Source organism: Ips typographus, linkage group LG2, assembly GCF_016097725.1.
Source record: "Ips typographus isolate SLU linkage group LG2, UJ_Ityp_2.0, whole genome shotgun sequence".
In the NCBI taxonomy this organism is placed as follows: domain Eukaryota; kingdom Metazoa; phylum Arthropoda; class Insecta; order Coleoptera; family Curculionidae; genus Ips; species Ips typographus.
This window is the reverse complement of record NC_138423.1, coordinates 929,298-949,203: the sequence shown is the minus strand read 5'-3', so window position 1 is coordinate 949,203 and position 19,906 is coordinate 929,298. Positions and strand designations below refer to the sequence as shown.

Sequence of the window (19,906 nt, the reverse complement as noted above, 5' to 3'; positions counted from 1 at the left end):
TTTATTAATAACCGATTCGAAACGGCAAAGAAAATGGATAGTATACTTTTTACAAAATATTTAAAAAATAGAAACATCGATGAAATAAATACGTTGTTGATTCTTTCTTTGGTAAAGGAAACCAAAGTTCAAATGAAAAATTATATATCTCAAAAAAACAATACAATATTATTTACTGCTGCTAAAAGCAGTCTAAACCGTGGATAATATAGCGTTTATTCCACTATTAACCATATTTTTCATGGTCCTTTTAATAAAAATTTAGATTAACCACAACATGAAGACACAAAAATAAGTCAAGTATATTTCAAATGTCTTAATAGACATTGACATTATTATTTACCTAGGTCAATAATATTTCCTTTTTTGTTGTGTTTGTGCCAGACTGAAACTACAGATTAGACTCCATTTTTGACCTAGGTCAACAATGACCATTAAGGGAGAGAAAACTAATTTCTCACGTTACTAATCGGTACAATAATGATATGTTTATGATAGGGAAAAAAGAGTTTAATAAATCAAAGCAGAGAAGAATTAATCTAACTAATGGAGCAAACGGAACCTATTAAAATAAACCAAGGGAAATACGATGATATCCACTGTCTCTGACTGTCCTTTCAAACTGCGTTTCTGGCAGTTCAAACTTGGACACCGCTTTTCTCTCTGACTGTTCCTAATTTTGTAGTGTTTTTTTAGGTTATCGGATAGGACATTTAATGAGGATTCTAAAAATGTGGTTAAAGTAATCATTTTCTTGCCCCAAGTGGTTTTACAGGGACTTTTGTCCCTGACTGTTCTTTCAAACTGTGTTTCTGACAGTTTAAACTTGGACACCGTTTTTTTCCCGGACTGTAGTAAATTTTGGAGTGTTTTTTCAGGTTATTGGATAGGAAATTTAACGAGTATTTCAAAAATGTGCTTAAAACGACCATTTTCCTATTCCAAGTAGGTTTTATAGGCGATTTTGTCCCTGATTGTTATTAAAAACTGTGTTTCTGACAGTTCAAACTTTGATACCGCTTTTTTCCCTGACTGTAGTAAATTTTGGAGAGTTTTTTTAGGTTATCGGATAGGCTTTTTTAGGTTTTCGAATGAGGATTCGAAAAATGTGCTAAAAACAGTCATCTTCTCTCTCCAAGTGAGTTTTAGGGGCAATTTTGTCCTTGACTGTCCTTTCAAATTGTGTTTCTGTCAGTTCAAACTTTGACACCGCTTTTCTCTCTAACTGTTCCTAATTTTGTAGTGTTTTTTAATGTTATTGGATAGAAAATTTAATGGGGATTTCAAAAATGTGCTTAAAACCGTCATTTTCTCACTCCAAGTGGGTTTTACAGGCCATTTTGTCACTAACTGTCGTTTCAAACTGTGTTTCTGACAGTTCAAACTTGGACACCTCTTTTCTCTCTGACTGTTCCTAATTTTGTAGTGTTTTTTCAAATTATTGGGTAGGAAATTTAATGAGGATTCCAAAATTGTGCTTAAAACAGTCATTTTCTTTCTCTGAGTCTTACGGATAATTCTGTCCCTGATTGTTTTTAAAAATTGTGTTTCTGGCAGTTCTAACTTTGACACCGCTTTTCTCCCTAACTGTACTAAATTTAGTATGGTTTTTTCAGATTATTGAATAGGAAATTTAAAGAGGATACAAAAATTGTACTTAAAACAGTCATTTCCTTTCTCCAAGTGAGTTTTACAAGCGATTTTGTTCTGGACTGTCCTTTCAAATTGTGTTTCTGGCAGTTCAAACCTTGACATCGCTTTTCTCCCTAACTGTACTAAATTTTGTAGGGTTTTTTCATGTTATTAAAATGTAAATTTAATAAGGATTTTCAACGGGGGTCACGTGACTGCCTAGCTAAACTATCCTATTTCTAAAACCAAATTTGTCTAGAATCTGCAAGAATTAAAGTTTAACAGTTTTCGAAACGAAATGTGTTTTTGAGAATTATGACAGTTTTTTTTAACAATTGTCACGTGACCGTTTAGCTAAATAGTGTTCTAAAATCACGCGACAACTGTCACCAACGTCAAAAATTTCAAACTGTGCTCAAAAGTTGCAAAAATCAAGGTTTAGAGAAGTTTTCTATTAGTATTTAACGTGTTTCTGAAATGTACGATAGTTATTTTGACAGTTGTCATGTGACTGAGTAGCTAAATTATCCTCTAAAACCACGTGATATCTGTCACAAATGTTAAAACTTAAAAAATAAATGATAAAAAAATAAAATCTGCATTTTTGAAGTTGCACTGAATGCACTGAATTACGTATTTTTTACACTCGAAACAGTTTAACATTTTACGATTACTTTTTAGGCAACATATACACTAAAAATATGATTTTACACCCTATTTAAAATACAAATCATAAGTTACATTTTACCAAATTAGATTTACTTTGGAAGTGTAAAACTTGATTAAAAAGTATAGGCTAAATCTATCTCTCTATCAATTTTTACTACACAAGAAACATGTTTTACCCGGTAACAATTGTTTACTGTGTATAGTTTTTATAGCAAATTGGCATTAATTTTCTATGTGGAATAAATGATTAAAATTTTTCGCAATCATTATACCTCCTGTATAATAATGTAAAGTGACTTTTGTCTTCCTTATGTAAATTGTCGTGAATTTCTCCCAGTGTTCTTTCTCTGTTGATGTTGTCTATTTCATTCGTAAAGCAGTAAATTACTTCAATTTTAAAGCTCGAGTTATTTCATTTAATTTAATTTTATTGCACAATACATTCCTACGATCGTTACGCAACACAAAAAGAAAATTTATTGCAATTCTTCTTACAAGGAAAATCCATAATAAACTTATAAATGACATAACAACAATAGTTTTATTAGCGATTGGTTTTTTAATATTTTAAACTTGGTTTAAACTGTCATCTGGTATGCTGCATATTAACTGGACAATTTACAATATTAATCGAAGTGTAGATAAGCTTTTACACACCATACATACTAAATTGAGTCGTCACTGTCGTAATATAATAATTGCTTAGGAATTTTTCATTTTTTTTCCACAAAAGTCATAAATTCTATCAGTGTGTTTAATATTAAAATTGTACTTTTTTATGCAGAGTACCAGCTATACAGGGTGGTCCAGTTCTAAGTGTCAATGTAAGGTAAATTTAGAGGCTGCTGATACTTCCAATTTACAAGAATTTACAGAAATTAGAAATTTGGACCTTCATTCAAATTAATCTTTTCTTGGAAAGCACTTTTTTGAACATTTTTGTTTAACTTACAAACAAATATAATGTAATTTTGGCTGTAACTAGAACTGTTCTTTATTTAATTTCAATATTATCAATAACTTTTTGAATCATTTTAGCATTTTCAATGAGTATGTTGATTCGATTGATCCGACGATCAATCAAAGACACGTGATGCTCCCTTGCCATCCTGGGTCCTATATCGATACAGAATCGAGCCAATCTTTCACAAATATCGGCAATTTGACAAATTTTTCTGTCATCTACGAACTGGATGTGACTGGAATCTCCATACGTAAAGAACACCTCTTTATCGGATGATTCTTTGGTAAACAAAGAGGCAATCTGTGACAAAACCAATGTATAATGATTAGGAAAACGACGAAACCGTTAATCAGATTACTGTTTTGGATATAAGGTCAGTAGGATCAGTTTTCTTCATGTCCAGGTTACGCAAAACACACATTGTCACCAATGCCATAGCATCCAAACGGTTTTTGGGAAGAGTGAAACAGTCCTCGTATCGTTCTCCCGATTTAGGTTTTATCACCAAGTCATCTTCCTCGTCTTCATCTGCAAATAATAGAGTCGTCAAGTGCGCCAAAACGACTAGTTTCAGTCTAAGTGTTGTGTGACGTCACGAGGCACGTTTCAATTGACGTTCAGCGCTTGCAATTTTGTCTCTTCTAGTGCGTTTATTAGTTCTCTCTTGCTTGTTTCTCAATTATTATTGAAGTAAAAATGGAAATGGTGTCCCCACCAGGAAACATTAATCAAAGTGTGTTTTAGAGGCCTCTGGCCATTATAAACGATTGTTGTAAGGTTTAGAGCAATTGAAGAGATTTCTGACATTTTTTAGGATAGTTTGATAGTATTTAAAGGTCTCTGGCCATTTTAAACGATTGTTTTAAGTTTTTTGATAATATTTAGAGGCTTCTGGCCATTATAAACAATTTTTCTACGGTTTAGGTCTCTTGAAGAGGCCTTTGGCGATCAATCCCGAATTTTCTTATGTTTAGAGCAATTGAAGAGATTTCTGACAATTTTTAAGATGATTCGATACTATTTAAAGATCTCTGGCCATTATAAACAATTTTTCTACAGTTTAGGACTCGTAGAGGCATCTGGCGGTCAATAACGATTTTTCTTATGTTCAGAGCAATTGAAGAGATTTCTGACAATTTTTAGGATGGTTTGATAGTATTTAGGGGTCTCTGGTCATTTTAAACGATTGCTTTAAGTTTTCTGATAATATTTAGAGGCTTCCGGTCATTAAAAGCAATTTTTCTTATGTTTAGAGCAATTGAAGAGATTTCTGACAGTTTTTAAGATGATTTGATACTATTTAAACGGTTTGGCCATTTCAAACAATTTTTCTACGGTTTAGGACTCTCGTAGAGGCCTCTGGCGATCAATAACAATTTTTCTTATGTTTAGAGCAATTGAAGAGATTTCTGACCATTTTTAGGATAGTTTGATAGTATTTAGAGGTCTCTGGCCATTTTAAACGATTGCTTTAAGTTTTTTGATAATATTTAGAGGCTTCTGGCCATTATAAACAATTTTTCTACGGTTTAGGTCTCTCGAAGAGGCCTCTGGCGATCAATAACAATTTTTCTTATGTTTAGAGTAATTGAAGATATTTCTGACAATTTTTAGGATAGTTTGATAGTATTTAGAGCTCTCTGGCGATTTTAAACGATTGTTTTAAGTTTTTTGATAATATTTAGAGGCTTCTGGCCATTATAAACAATTTTTCTACGGTTTAGGACTCTCGTAGAGGCCTCTGGCGGTCATTAACAATTTTTCTTATGTTTAGAGCAATTGAAGAGATTTCTGACAATTTTTAAGATGATTCGATACTATTTAAAGGTCTCTGGCCATTTTAAACAATTTTTCTACGGTTTAGGACTCTCGTAGAGGCCTCTGGCGATCAATAACAATTTTTCTTATGTTTAGAGCAATTGAAGAGATTTCTGACAATTTTTAGGATAGTTTGATGGTATTTAGAGGTCTCTGGCCATTTTAAACGATTGTTTTAAGTTTTTTGATAATATTTAGAGGCTTCTGGCCATTATAAACATTTTTTCTTATGTTTAGAGCAATTGAAGAGATTTCTGACAATTTTTAAGATGATTCGATACTATTTAAAGATCTCTGGCCATTATAAACAATTTTTCTACGGTTTAGGACTCTCGTAGAGGCCTCTGGCGATCAATAACAATTTTTCTTATGTTTAGAGCAATTGAAGAGATTTCTGACAATTTTTAGGATGATTTGATAGTATTTAGGGGTCTCTGGTCATTTTAAACGATTGCTTTAAGTTTTCTGATAATATTTAGAGGCTTCCGGTCATTAAAAGCAATTTTTCTTATGTTTAGAGCAATTGAAGAGATTTCTGACAGTTTTTAAGATGATTTGATACTATTTAAAGGGTTTGGCCATTTCAAACAATTTTTCTACGGTTTAGGACTCTCGTAGAGGCCTCTGGCGATCAATAACAATTTTTCTTATGTTTAGAGCAATTGAAGAGATTTCTGACAATTTTTAGGATGATTTGATAGTATTTAGGGGTCTCTGGTCATTTTAAACGATTGCTTTAAGTTTTCTGATAATATTTAGAGGCTTCCGGTCATTAAAAGCAATTTTTCTTATGTTTAGAGCAATTGAAGAGATTTCTGACAGTTTTTAAGATGATTTGATACTATTTAAAGGGTTTGGCCATTTCAAACAATTTTTCTACGGTTTAGGACTCTCGTAGAGGCCTCTGGCGATCAATAACAATTTTTCTTATGTTTAGAGCAATTGAAGAGATTTCTGACCATTTTTAGGATAGTTTGATAGTATTTAGAGGTCTCTGGCCATTTTAAACGATTGCTTTAAGTTTTTTGATAATATTTAGAGGCTTCTGGCCATTATAAACAATTTTTCTACGGTTTAGGTCTCTCGAAGAGGCCTCTGGCGGTCATTAACAATTTTTCTTAAGTTTAGAGCAATTGAAGAGATTTCTGACAATTTTTAGGATAGTTTGATAGTATTTAGAGGTCTCTGGCCATTTTAAACGATTGCTTAAAGTTTTTTGATAATATTTAGAGGTTTCTGGCCATTATAAACAATTTTTCTACGGTTTAGGACTCTCGAAGAGGCCTCTGGCGGTCATTAACAATTTTTCTTATGTTTAGAGCAATTGAAGAGATTTTTGACAATTTTTTGGATGGTTGGATAGTATTTAGATGTCTCTAGCCATTTTAAATGATTGCTTTAAGTTGTTTGATAATATTTAGAGGCTTCTGGCCATTAAAAACATTTTTTCTTATGTTTATAGCAATTGAAGAGATTTCTGACAATTTTTAGGATGGTTCGATAGTATTTAGGGGACTCTGGCCATTTTAAACGATTGCTTTAAGGTTTAGGATACTTGTAGAGCCCTCTCATAATTTTTAGAAGGTTTTTGATAATATTTAGAGGCTTCCGGTCATAAAAAACATATTTTCTAAAGTTTAGGACTCTCGTAGAGGTCTCTGGCGATCAATAAACATTTTTCTTATGTATAGAGCAATTGATTTCTGACAATTTTTAGGATGATTTGATAGTATTTAGAGGTTTTTGGCCATTTTCAATGATTGTTGTAAGATTTGGGCCATTATATACGATTTTTCTTAAATTTAGGAAACCTGCAAAGGCCACCGGCCATTTTAAACAATTTTTTCTATGGTTTAGGACGCTTGTAGAATCGTCCGACAATTTTTGGAAAACTGGAAAATCTCATGGTTTAGTATGTGTGTGCATTGGGACCTTTACATCTAAAATATTTTCACATCATAAGTACCCAAAGGTGGTACCAACTTCACTATTTTAAATAGATCACCCTGTATATTTTTATACTTTTTGATTCTCCTAACGATTTCAAGTATGATCCATTTATCATAACCTATATCTATATTCAACGGTTTTTGAGATATTGACGTATAAAAAATTACATTTTTACAATTTCAACTGTCAGGTCAACTTTAATCAAAGGATGATAGAGGAAAGCGGTTTGCATGTTCCTATCTTGCATTTTGAGCATCCAATAGCATTTTACCTTTTTGACAGGTATGGAAAATAAAATTGACACCTTCAAACTTTGCAGTATCTTATTATGGTTATAGGAGCCATATGACACTCGAAGATGTAAAAATATCATTTTTCAAACGTCAATATCTCAAAAACTGTTGAACACAGATATTTTAAATTGTTGTGAAAATCTGAAATTATAATAATATACAGGATGTTCCATTTAAAATAGTAAAGTTGGTAGCAACTTAACAAATATTTCAACGTAATATTTTTTAAAAAATTGTTTTTTGGAGTTTTTAGAAATATTGACAGAGGTAGTTCCCGGTGGGTTTCCCATCAAATCTGGGAATCAGTAAAACGACTTTACATGATTGATTTACTTCGAAAATCTGACCAACATCAGTAATTTAGAATAATTTTACCGCTAATAAATTATTAGTTGAGCTTTTTCACAAATTTTTCTTTACTCATTTTGCGCACACTTTGTACAGTGTAGACTATTTGTTTTAATAAAGAAATATACTCAAAACATGTCTCAAGTATAAAATAGAGGTTACCTGCAAGGCAACAAAAAACCTGTGAAATGGCAGAAAATCTTGGCGACACGACGTGCCTCGTGACGTCATGTTTACGTAAAGCGCGTTCTCTTTTTTAATACTAAATTATAACGGTTTTTCTGTTCACAAAAGTTTCAATCAAAAATAAATTTGGAGAAAAACCGTTATTGCTGAAAAAAATCAAATTAATAATTTGCATCTACAAACCGTCTCCTCCGCCTCGTAACCTCTTAAGCTTGGCAAACACCAAATACTTATAATACGTCCATTTCTCCACAATATACTTCTGTACGGAACTGGATTCATCCGCATAAAAGTCTTTAGAATCAGTGTAGTAAAGACTGATAATAGCTACGTAGATGTTCATAAAGAAAAACGACACCAACATGTAAATTAAGTAATATGTTACGCCCAAGGGATGTTGGTTTAGTGCCTCCAAGTCGAAATCTCCACAAAGATTGATGCTGAGCAGGAGCAAAGTGACGAAACTTGTGCGGAAATTCTTGAAGTTCTGTAAGATGTTTTGATAAAAAGTTGTGTTCGAGCAAGTTTAGTCAATACAACGTGACAGTATCCTCCAAATAGCAATACTCCACTGAGAGCAAAAGCAACAATCAGCAGCATTTGATAAAATAGGCAAAGTGTCAACGATATACTGGCGTCTTTGATGGTTGTCTCAGCAACTTTTACTATTATCATAAATCTGAAATATTATATGGTAACTTTGTCTACTGATCTAATGAATAATAGGTTTGTTCCAACCGAGAGTAATATTACTAACAAGCATGCGCATTTCTAAAAAGCTGTTTCAACCAGCTACAAAGTATTGATTTAGAACTATTATATATTAGGACAGTTCTTTTTAATAGAGAAAAAGTAAATATTAGCAAAATTTGGAGTATGAGTGAAATTTGAATTCATAAGTCACCAAACTACATTTTTGTCAATTCCAGCCCTGTCAAGCTATCTTCATGTAATTTAATGGAAATTCTACTGAAAAAATGTTTTTAAAAAAAAGCTGTTATGCTGAAAAATCAAGATTCTTCCTTGACAAGTTTAGGAGATACTTAGTGAAATTTGGGCTCATAACTCACTAAACTACATTTTTGTCAATTCCGGCCCTGTCAAGCCTCCGATTTTGATGAAATACAGGCCACGTGATTTTGAAAATACAGATTTTTCACCTAGCAGCCCTGTATTGGTCAGGTGACACTGATCAACAACAGTCAGGTGACCATAAAAAGGTAGTCCAAGATACAAAAATGTTTAAAATCAAATTTAAGCAGTTATGAAGGCAAAAATTGTAAAATACAAGTCACTTAACCAAAAAATGGTAATTTTTGAGCTGGCAACATTGTAAAGGCAAAGTGACACTAGTCAAAAACAGTCACGTGACCATGAAAAAGGTAATTTAAGTTGTGAAAATGTGTTAAATAAAATTTAGATAGAGGTCAAATTTTTAATGGTAAAATAGAGGCCACGTGATTTTGGAAATGCAGATTTTCACCTGGCAGCACTGTATTGGCCAGGTGACACTGATCAACAACAGTCACGTGACCGTAAAAAAGTAGTCTGAATTACAAAAATGTTCAAAATCAAATTTAAGCAGTTATGAAGGCAAAAATCGTAAAATACAAGTCACTCAACCAAAAAAATGGTAATTTTTGAGCTGGCAACACTGTACAAGCAAAGTGACACTAGAGTTAAAAAACAGTCACGTGACCATAAACATGTAAAAATTCTCTAAATTTAATTTAGACAGTTGGAATAGCGGAAACAGTAAAATACACGTCACGTGAATAAAAATACACTTTTTAAGCTGGCAACATTGTAAAGACAAAGTAGCACTTGTCACGTGACCATGAAAAAGGTAATTTAAGTTGTGAAAATGTGTTAAATAAAATTTAGATAGAGGTCAAAGTTTTAATGGTAAAATAGAGGCCACGTGATTTTGGAAATGCAGATTTTTCACCTGGCAGCACTGTATTGGCCAGGTGACACTGATGAACAACAGTCACGTGACCATAAAAAAGTAGTCTGAACTACAAAAATGTTCAAAATCAAATTTAAGCAGTTATGAAGGCAAAAATCGTAAAATACAACTCACTCAACCAAAAAAATGGTAATTTTTGAGTTAGCAACACTGTACAAGCAACGTGACACTACAGTTAAAAAACAGTCACGTGACCATAAACATGTAAAAATTTTCCAAATCTAATTTAGACAATTGGAAGAGCTGAAACAGTAAAATACACGTCACGTGAATAAAAATGTAATTTTTGAGCTGGCAACATTGTAAAGGCAAAGTGACACTAGTCAAAAACAGTCAAGTGACCATAAAAAGGCAATTTTAAATTTAAAACTGCTTTGCTTTAACAAAAACTGAAATTATCCTTTAAAACTCTACAAGATTCGTATTTTACCATTTTTATGATTAGAGTTCGGATTAAAAATCACTAAAATCGTAATTTTCCTCAAAAAAGCATAAAAATCTGTAAAAAAGCTCAAAACTCTTTCAGAAATGCAATTTTTTTTCCTTTTTTTCAGTTCAAGTTTTAGAAATGTTTTGAGTTTTTAACTGATTTTAGACTGTTTTAAACATTTTCTAAATTTTTTTCACCTTTTTGAGCATTTGGAAACTCTTAGACTGTTCTAGAATTTTTCTGAAAGCTTCTAGACTGTTTTGATATTTTTTGGGAGCTTCTAGACTTAGAGTTTAAGATAAATTTGGAAGCCTTTAGAGTGTTCTAAAAGCTAGACTGTTTTGAAAGGCTTCCGACTGCTTTAGAAGCATTTGAGACCTTGTAGACGGTTCTAGAAACTTTTAAACTGCTCTAAAAGCATACGGAAACTATTAGACCATCTTGAAATGTTTTAAGAGCTTCTAGACTGTTCTAAACGCTTTTGGAAGGCTTCCGATTGCTTTAGAAGCATTTTGAAGTTTATGTAGCATTTTGAAATTTTTTTTACTACTTTAGGAGCATTTGAAAGATTTCTGGAAAGTTTAAAAATCATTAATGGTTTTGGACTGCTTTTATAATTATTTACATTACTAGTGTGGTATGAGCAATTTTATAGTCACGAGTATTGTCACTGAAACTGATCACACGAGTTCATTAATTTGCCATACCACACTAGTAATGTACAATATTTTATTCAAAGACCTACACAGAAATTAGTCATTTTTAACTCCATTTTACAGCCACTAGCGCGATAATGAATGTCTTATTCTACTCTTTGGGTGCTTTACCGCACTAGTGTGATAAAATCGCTCATTACGTAACTGAAAATGAGCTATGTAATGATTCATTATCATGCTAAAAGTAGATAAATATATTTTGTGAATAAAAATAAAAATATAAAAATGTGATCATCATGACAATACTTCCCACTTGTTTAAAGAGCATATTGAAGGTTCTGGAATGCTTTAGAGGCATTTGGAAAATCTTAGATAATTCTAGAATTTTTTTTGAAGCCTTAAAAAATTTTGAAATCTTTAGGGAGCTTCTAGACTAGTTGAAAAGCATTTGGAATTTTTTAGACTGTTCTAAAGGCTTTTGGAAGCTTCTAGACTGTTTTGAAAAGCTTCCGACTGCTTTAGAAGCATTTTGAAGTTTCTGCAGTATTTTAAAATCTTTTTAGACTACTTATTTAAGAGAATTTGAAAGATTTCTGGAGAGTTTAAAAAGTATTGAAGGTTTTGTACTGCTTTTCAAGCATTTAAAAACTTATGGACTGTTCTAGAAACTTGTGAAAGATTTTAAACTACTTTAGAAGCATACGGAAGCTTTTAGACTGCCTTGAAATTTTTTCTGAGCTTCTAGACTAGTTGAAGATCAGTTGGAAGCCTTTATAGTGTTCTAAAAGCTATTGGAAGCTTCCATATTGTTTTAAAAGACCTTCGAGTGCTTGAGAAGCATTTTAGAGTTTTTGTACTGTTTTAAAACCTTTTTAGACTACTTGAGAAGCATTCGGTGTTTGGAGAGTTTAAAAAGCATTGAAGTTTCCGCACTGCTTTTAAGGCATTTTAGAGCTTCTATAGTGTTTTGGAATGTTTATACATTTTTTTAGACTAGTTCAGGAGCATTTAAATCTGGACTCTATTTACGACTAAGGAAGTTGAGTAACACTTACCTCAGTAACTTCCAAAGCCGTAAAGTGGCTACAAAAACCAGAATGGACGATAACATCGACAAAGTGGTATCGGCGGCAAAAAGATGGAAATAATTAACAAATTGATTGTTTTTGGCCTTAGATACAGCTGTGACATAAGCGTAAATATACGATAACCGAACGTAGTACAGGTAAATTGATGATATTGTTAAAATAACTGAAAAGAAAAATTATTACACAACTGTCACATATACACAGAACAAAACTTACTGATCAGCATATCAAAAATAGCCCACGGATCATAGAAATAAGCTTTTTTCTTCCGTATCAACTTGACAATTATCCTAATAAACAAACCTGTCAGGACTAAAGCAAAAGAAGCTGAAATTGCGTTTTTGGTAAAAATTCCGTCGTGGTCGACCATCAGCAGTTTTCTGCTTTGTATCTGCGTTAGAAACCCGATTAGAAATATTTAGATTCATCATATTGTCATCAGAAAAGCACCTTTAATTCCCTGAAAATATGACCTGCAGAGTTGATTTCAAAAATGATGGAAACCCCATTGAACAAATTTACATTCGGATTGTAAATTAGAAACTCCAGGAACACTGCTCGGGTTTTATGGTCTAACCATTTGTGTTTTTTCAAGTACTTCATGTTAGCTAGGGAGTTTTTTAAAGTCCGCCCTAAAGGGGCTATATAACCACCACCAGGGTATATCCCATATTCACCTAAAACCAAATTCAACGTCAATCCAGTGTTGCCGAGTGAAAATATTTAATGGCGCTAGAATAATCGGTCAAAAAATAAACAATTTACATACAAGGAAAACAAAATTCATTTTATATTATTATACAAGAGTTTTTTTTATTTGAATGATTGCAAAAAATTTTATTTGAAAAATAATGTCAATTTCCTGTATAAACCATACTTTTTTCATCATTTGTTTCTTAAGTTTAAAAACATTCGTGACAGATATCACGTGGTTTTAGAATTTAATTTAGCTAGGCGGTCACCTGACAACTGTCCTAAATCTGAGAAACACGTTTGATATCAAAATAACTACAAGAGAAATTTTCAGGGTTTAGAAAAGTTTATTAATTTTTTTTGGGAAACTTTTGGGCATAGTTTGACATTTTGTCGTTAGTGACAATTGTGTCACGTGATAATTGTTAAAATAACTGGAATAAATCTCAGAATCACGTCTCGGTTCGAAAACTGTGTTAAATAAAAACTCTTGTAGATTCTAGACATATTTGGTTTTAGAGGATAATTTAGCCCACTTAGAGTAAGAAAATGACAGTTTTAAGCACATTTTTAAAATCTTCATCAAATTCTCTAATCACTAACCTGAAAAAACCCTATAAAATTTGATACAGTCAGGTAGAAAACCGGTGTCAAAGTTTGAACTGTCTAAAACACTGTTTGAAAAGACACTTAGGGATAAAATTGCCTATAAAATCCACTTGGAATAAGAAAATGACTGTTTTAAGCACATTTTTGGAATTCTCATTAAATTTCCTATTCGATAGCTTGAAAAAACCGTATAAAATTTAGTACAATCAGGAAGAAAAATGATGTCAAAATTTGAACTGCCAGAAACACAGTTTCAAACGACAGTCAAGGACAAAATTCCTGGTAAAACCCACGTAGTAAGAAAATGACTATTTTAAGCATATTTTTGGAATCCTCATTAAATTACCTATTCGATAATTTAAAAAAACCGTTAAAATTTAGTACAGTCATGGATAAAAGCAGTGTCAAAGTTTGAACTGCCACAAACACCGTTTCAAACGACAGTCAAGGACAAAATCGCTGGTAAAATCTACTTGGAGTGAGAAAATGACAGTTTTAAGCACATTTTTGGAATCCCCATTTAATTTCCTATTCAATAACTTGAAAAAAACCGTATAAAATTTAGTACAGTCAGAGAAAAAAGCGGTGTCAAACTTTAAACTGCCAGAAACACAGTTTCCAACGACAGTCAAGGACAAAATCGCTAGTAAAATCCAGTTGGAGTAAAAAATGACAGTTTTAAGTACATTTTTGGAATCCCCATTAAATTTCCTACTCAATAATATTAAAAAATACTACAAAATCTGTTAGTCAGGTAGAAAAACGGTGTCAAAGCTTGAACTGCCAGAAACACAGTTTGAAAGTACAATCAGGGACCAAATCGTCTGTAAAATCCATTTGCAGTAATAAAATTATCGTTTTAAGCATATTTTTGGAATCCTCATTAAATTTCCTATTCAATAACTTTAAAAAACCGTATAAAATTTAGTACAGTCAGGGAGAAAAGCAGTGTCTAAATTTAAACTGCCAAAAACACCGTTTGAAAGAATAATTGCCTGTAAAATCCACTTGGAATAAGAAAATGACTGTTACAAGCACATTTTTGAAATCCTCATTAAATTTCCTACTCAATAATATTAAAAAATACTACAAAATCTGTTACAGTCAGGTAGAAAAACGGTGTCAAAGCTTGAACTGCCAGAAACACAGTTTGAAAGTACAATCAGGGACCAAATCGCCTGTAAAATCCATTTGGAGTAAGAAAATTATTGTTTTAAGCATATTTTTGGAATCCTCATTAAATTTCCTAATCAATAACTTAAAAAAACCGTATAAAATTTAGTACAGTCAGGGAGAAATGCGGTGTCAAAGTTTGAACTGCCAGAAACACAGTTTCAAAAGAGAGTCAAGGACAAAATCGCTGGTAAAATCCACTTGGAGTAAAAAAAATACAGTTTTAAGCACATTTTTGACATCCTCATTAAATTTCCTATTCAATAACTTAAAAAAACCGTATAAAACTAAGTACAGTCAGGGAGAAAAGCGGTGTCTAAATTTGAACTGCCAGAAACACCGTTTGAAAGAACAATCAGGAATCAAATTGCCTGTAAAATCCACTTGGAATAAGAAAATGACTGTTACAAGCACATTTTTGAAATCCTCGTTAAATTTCCTATTCAATGATATTAAAAAATATTACAAAATCTGTTACAGTCAGGAAGAAAAGCGTTGTCAAAGCTTGAACTGCCAGAAACACAGTTTGAAAGTACAGTCAGGGACCAAATCGTCTGTAGAATCCACTTGGAGTAAGAAAATGACAGTTTTAAGCACATTTTTGGAATCCTCATTAAATTTCCTATCCAATAACCTGAAAAAGAGAGGGAAGTTGAGGTAAATTTCAACTTCAAAGCCAAAAATTGTCATGTCGCTTTATAAAATTAGAAAACTGCTTTAAAACCCACTTCAGTGTTTTTTAAATTTTAAACGGCAAATTTCTTTTTGGACAATTATTTTAGCTTTTTTTAATCAACAAAAGAATTAAAAAAGCTTATCTGCTTGATTGATATTGATTATACTACGTACCACAAAACCAGCTTAACGTATAGATAATCAAAAGTTTCGCGTCTAATTGACTGTTGATATCTCCGGTTGATTCGCTATTTTACCTATTTTTCTTCGGTGTTAGTTATGCGGTATTCATTAATATAATTTTTTAGGATATCTCGGTTACTATTTCTGTAAAAAAAACTGTTATTATTATTGCGACATTCATAAGAAAATGTCAAGAAACAGCGCTGTTTGCCATCAAACCCATGTTATTTAATATGTCGCTGTTTTCTTATTGAGAGGGTCTGGAAACAGTGTTTTAATGTTTTTAAGACTGTAAACAAGATTTTTTGGTATATAGTATTTAGTTATGAAAATTAGAAAAATTACAAATAAGTCGTCATATTAATTATCAACATTTAAAGTAAATATTTGAAAATACACTATTATGGATTTATTTGTTTTTCCTTTTACTTTATTAATTTAAAAATCCAATTTTCCCTTGCATAAAATTAAAATAAACAATGGTTATACAAAATTTAAGAATTAATATTTAGAAAAATTGGTTATACAACCTGCCCATATCACTTTATGATGTAAAAAACATTGAGCTATTAAACACTTTAGTAGAACTTTTTCTGACTACTTGTATTCCTTTTTTTTTTTGTTCGAATATACACAACATGGTTTACCAATGTACTGTAAAGTACCAGCAACATTGCTATCAGTATATTTCCACACATGTCCCATCCTCTCCATGGTAATATTGGAAAATTCGGTTGGAGATAACCAACCTCTGGAGAAATTTCTCATTTCCTGCACCTCATCGTAATCTGGCCTACATGTTCGATCTAAATGTTTCATTATCTCAGGCAGTTTACAAGGAATTTCTTTAGTTCGGTGTTGTCTTAACCTTATTACTCCTGTAATAAACATAAATCAATTTTTGGTCTTCATGAAATTATTGTTTCTCGGAAATTTACCTAAATATTTGTTGGAAAAATCTTTGGTCATCCCGGGGTTATTCTGAACAAACCGTCCATACCAGTGATTTGCCTGGACTGAGGGCAGAAGGGAATCAGTAATATAATTTTCTATACTGTAAATTATATGTTCCATTAAAAGGTTGAATGGTTGGATTAAAGGTGCGGTAGTTACTCAGATAAGTACTGCACGTCCATTTCTTTGCCCATCGATTTCCCAGTGACTAAACTTTCAATTTCGTTGCGATTAAAGACAGCTTGAGTTTCCCTGTCAAAGGCCAGCACCAAATATAAAAGGGTCACGTAAACTGTTATCATAGCCAGATCTTCGAGAATTTCTTTAATATTCAGTTTGGTTTCTTCCCATTTTTGACGTTCCTAAAAGTTATAATTACACAAGTTTAATGCTAAGTCCACATGTGCAGTATTTCCATAAATTACAGTATGGTTCGTAGTTTGTGATTGGTCAAGAAAAAGCAGCAAGCTGAAAGCTGCTTTTCTTCTAAAATCAGCAAGACAAATTTTAGAGTTGCAATTTAAAAATAAAATGAAAACATCTTTGAATATTTTGAAAACGGTTAAAGTAACGGAAATTTTGCAAAAAAAAAAAGGTTCAGAATAACTTTCTGCACTCTGACAAAGTTGCTGAAACCCAAAAAATGACGCAGATACATAATTTTCAACATTTTAAAGCAATTTCCAAAAAAATAGTGAAAAAAATCCAGTATCTAGTAAACGGTTAGAGTTACAGAAATTTTGAACTTTGAACTGGCAGAGCGTTAATTTCAAATTAAGTGTATTTCTTATTATTATTTGAACACCTTGTATATGTTCAATTTGGATGCGGTTAGCAAAAACAAAGTGGAATATCTCGAAAATGGTAAGAGCAACCAATAATCAAAAATTACTTTCCCCGCCGAATAGACTAGGTTTATATTGACTTAAAACGGTATAAATGTGGTCACTTCTCTTGGTGTTTTTCAAAGTCAGTCAAATTCAAAACTGTTATACTATTTTATTTCTTGAACACTCTGTATATTTTCAATCGTGTTGCGGTTAGCACGAAGTGAAAGAGTACTTCAAAACGAATATTTTGAGTTTTTTGCAGTCACTAGAACCCTAAAAATTGCGGAAATATGAAATTTTCAAAATTTCAATGCAATTTCCAAAAAAATTAAAGTTTAAAGTCGATTATCTCGGAAACGGTTAGAGTTACAGAAATTTTGAAGGGAACCAAATGGGTTCAGAATAACTTTTTTCACGCAGTAGATTAGGTTTACACCCACTTAGTACCGAGTAAACGCAGTCACAACTGACAGAGCGTTAGCTGCAAATTTAACTGATTTTGTATTTATTTTTTGAACACTGTGTATATTTTCAATCGTGTTACGGTTAACACGAGGTGAAAGAGTACTTCAAAACACACGTTTTGAGTTTTTTGCAGTCACTAGAACCCCAAAAATGGCGGAAATATGAAATTTTCAAAATTTCAATGCAATTTCCAAAAAAATAAAAGTTTAAAGTCGATTATCTCGGAAACGGTTAGAGTTACAGAAATTTTGAAGGGAACCAAAAGGGTTCAGAATAACTTTTTTCACGCAGTAGATTAGGTTTACACCCACTTAGTACCGAGTAAACGCAGTCACAACTGACAGAGCGTTAGCTGCAAATTTAACTGATTTTGTATTTATTTTTTGAACACCGTGTATATTTTTAATCGTGTTACGGTTAACACGAGGTGAAAGAGTACTTCAAAACACACGTTTTGAGTTTTTTGCAGTCACTAGAACCCCAAAAATGGCGGAAATATGAAATTTTCAAAATTTCAATGCAATTTCCAAAAAAATAAAAGTTTAAATTCGATTATCTCGGAAACGGTTAGAGTTACAGAAATTTTGAAAGGAACCAAAGGGGTTCAGAATAACTTTTTTCACGCAGTAGATTAGGTTTACACCCACTTAGTACCGGGTAAACGCAGTCACAACTGACAGAGCGTTAACTGCAAATTTAACTGATTTTGATTTTATTTTTTGAACACCGTGTATATTTTCAATCGTGTTACGGTTAACACGAGGTGAAAGAGTACTTCAAAACGGACGTTTTGAGTTTTTTGCAGTCACTAGAACCCTAAAAATGGCGGAAATATGAAATTTTCAAAATTTCAATGCAATTTCCAAAAAAATTAAAGTTTAAAGTCGATTATCTCGGAAACGGTTAGAGTTACAGAAATTTTGAAAGGAACCAAAGGGGTTCAGAATAACTTTTTTCACGCAGTAGTTTACACCCACTTAGTATTGGGTAAACGCAGTCACAACTGACAGAGCGTTTTGAACACCGTGTATATTTTCAATCGTGTTACGGTTAACACGAGGTGAATAAGTACTTCAAAACAAACGTTTTGAGTTTTTTGCAGTCACTAGAAACCTAAAAATGGCGGAAATATGAAATTTTCAAAATTTCAATGCAATTTCCAAAAAAATAAAAGTTTAAAGTCGATTATCTCGGAAACGGTTAGAGTTACAGAAATTTTGAAAGGAATCAAAGGGGTTCAGAGTAACTTTTTTCACGCAGTAGATTAGGTTTACACCCACTTAGTACCGGGTAAACGCAGTCACAACTGACAGAGCGTTAGATTTTGATTTTATTTTTTGAACACCGTGTATATTTTCAATCGTGTTACGGTTAACACGAGGTGAAAGAGGACTTCAAAACAAACGTTTTGATTTTTTTACAGTCGCTAAAACCCTAAAAATACGGAATTTATGGCGGAAATATGAAATTTTCAAAATTTCAATGCAATTTCCAAAAAAATAAAAGTTTAAAGTCGATTATCTCGGAAACGGTTACAGAAATTTTGAAGGGAACCGAATGGGTTCAGAATAACTTTTTTCACGCAGTAGATTAGGTTTACATCCACTTAGTACCGGGTAAACGCAGTCACAACTGACAGAGCGTTAGCTGCAAATTTAACTGATTTTGATTTTATTTTTTGAACACCGTGTATATTTTCAATCGTGTTACGGTTAACACGAGGTGAAAGAGTACTTCAAAACGGACGTTTTGAGTTTTTTACAGTCGCTAGAACCTTAAAAATACGGCATTTTCAAAAATTCATTGCAATTTCCAAAAAATAAAAACTTAAAATCTCGGAAACGGTTACAGTTACAGATGTTTAGCAGGAAACCAAAAAGGTTCAGAATAACCTTAGACAGCATGCAGTAGACTAGGTTTACACCCACTTAGTACCGGGTAAACGCAGTCACAACTGACAGAGGGTTATTTTCAATTTTAACTATTTGTTTTCCGAACACCCTGTAATTGATCAATCGTGTTATGGTTAGAACGAAGTAAAAGAGCAGTTAAAAACAATTATTTTGAGCGTTTTACAGTCACTGAAACCCCAAAAATGTCCGACATACAGAATTTTCTAAATTTTGCTGCAATTTACAAAAAAAGTAAGAAAAGTCGAGTATCTCGGAAATGGCTAGAGTTACGGAAATTTTTCAATCACTCATCTTTGTCTTCTAAATAACTTTTACAACAAATGACAGGTTATTCCTGTATTAAATTAGCAAACCTAACTTAACCTAACCTAATCCTAACTATAAGGCTCTCCTACTTGTCAGCTGCCA

General features: G+C 32.3%; 1 protein-coding gene across 2 annotated transcripts in view; it reads right to left on the bottom strand.

Moving 5' to 3' along the window:
* Positions 1–3,270: 3,270 nt before the first annotated feature.
* The window catches only part of LOC145724532 (uncharacterized), a 44,499-nt gene continuing 27,863 nt past the window's right edge, over positions 3,271–19,906 (bottom strand). Inside the window, exons 28-37 of one of the 2 annotated variants that reach the window (XM_081972870.1) lie at positions 16,450–16,652; positions 16,275–16,390; positions 16,002–16,214; positions 12,454–12,680; positions 12,220–12,394; positions 11,971–12,166; positions 8,401–8,539; positions 8,044–8,347; positions 3,624–3,793; positions 3,271–3,565 (exon numbers count right to left, since the gene is read on the bottom strand). In XM_081972870.1, the coding sequence (XP_081828996.1) occupies positions 3,296–3,565; positions 3,624–3,793; positions 8,044–8,347; positions 8,401–8,539; positions 11,971–12,166; positions 12,220–12,394; positions 12,454–12,680; positions 16,002–16,214; positions 16,275–16,390; positions 16,450–16,652 (2,013 nt within the window). In that variant the 3' untranslated portion in view covers positions 3,271–3,295. Of the gene's footprint in view, positions 3,566–3,623; positions 3,794–8,043; positions 8,348–8,400; positions 8,540–11,970; positions 12,167–12,219; positions 12,395–12,453; positions 12,681–15,983; positions 16,215–16,274; positions 16,391–16,449; positions 16,653–19,906 lie in introns of both variants that reach the window. The other variant, XM_081972869.1, reaches the window with a different exon arrangement.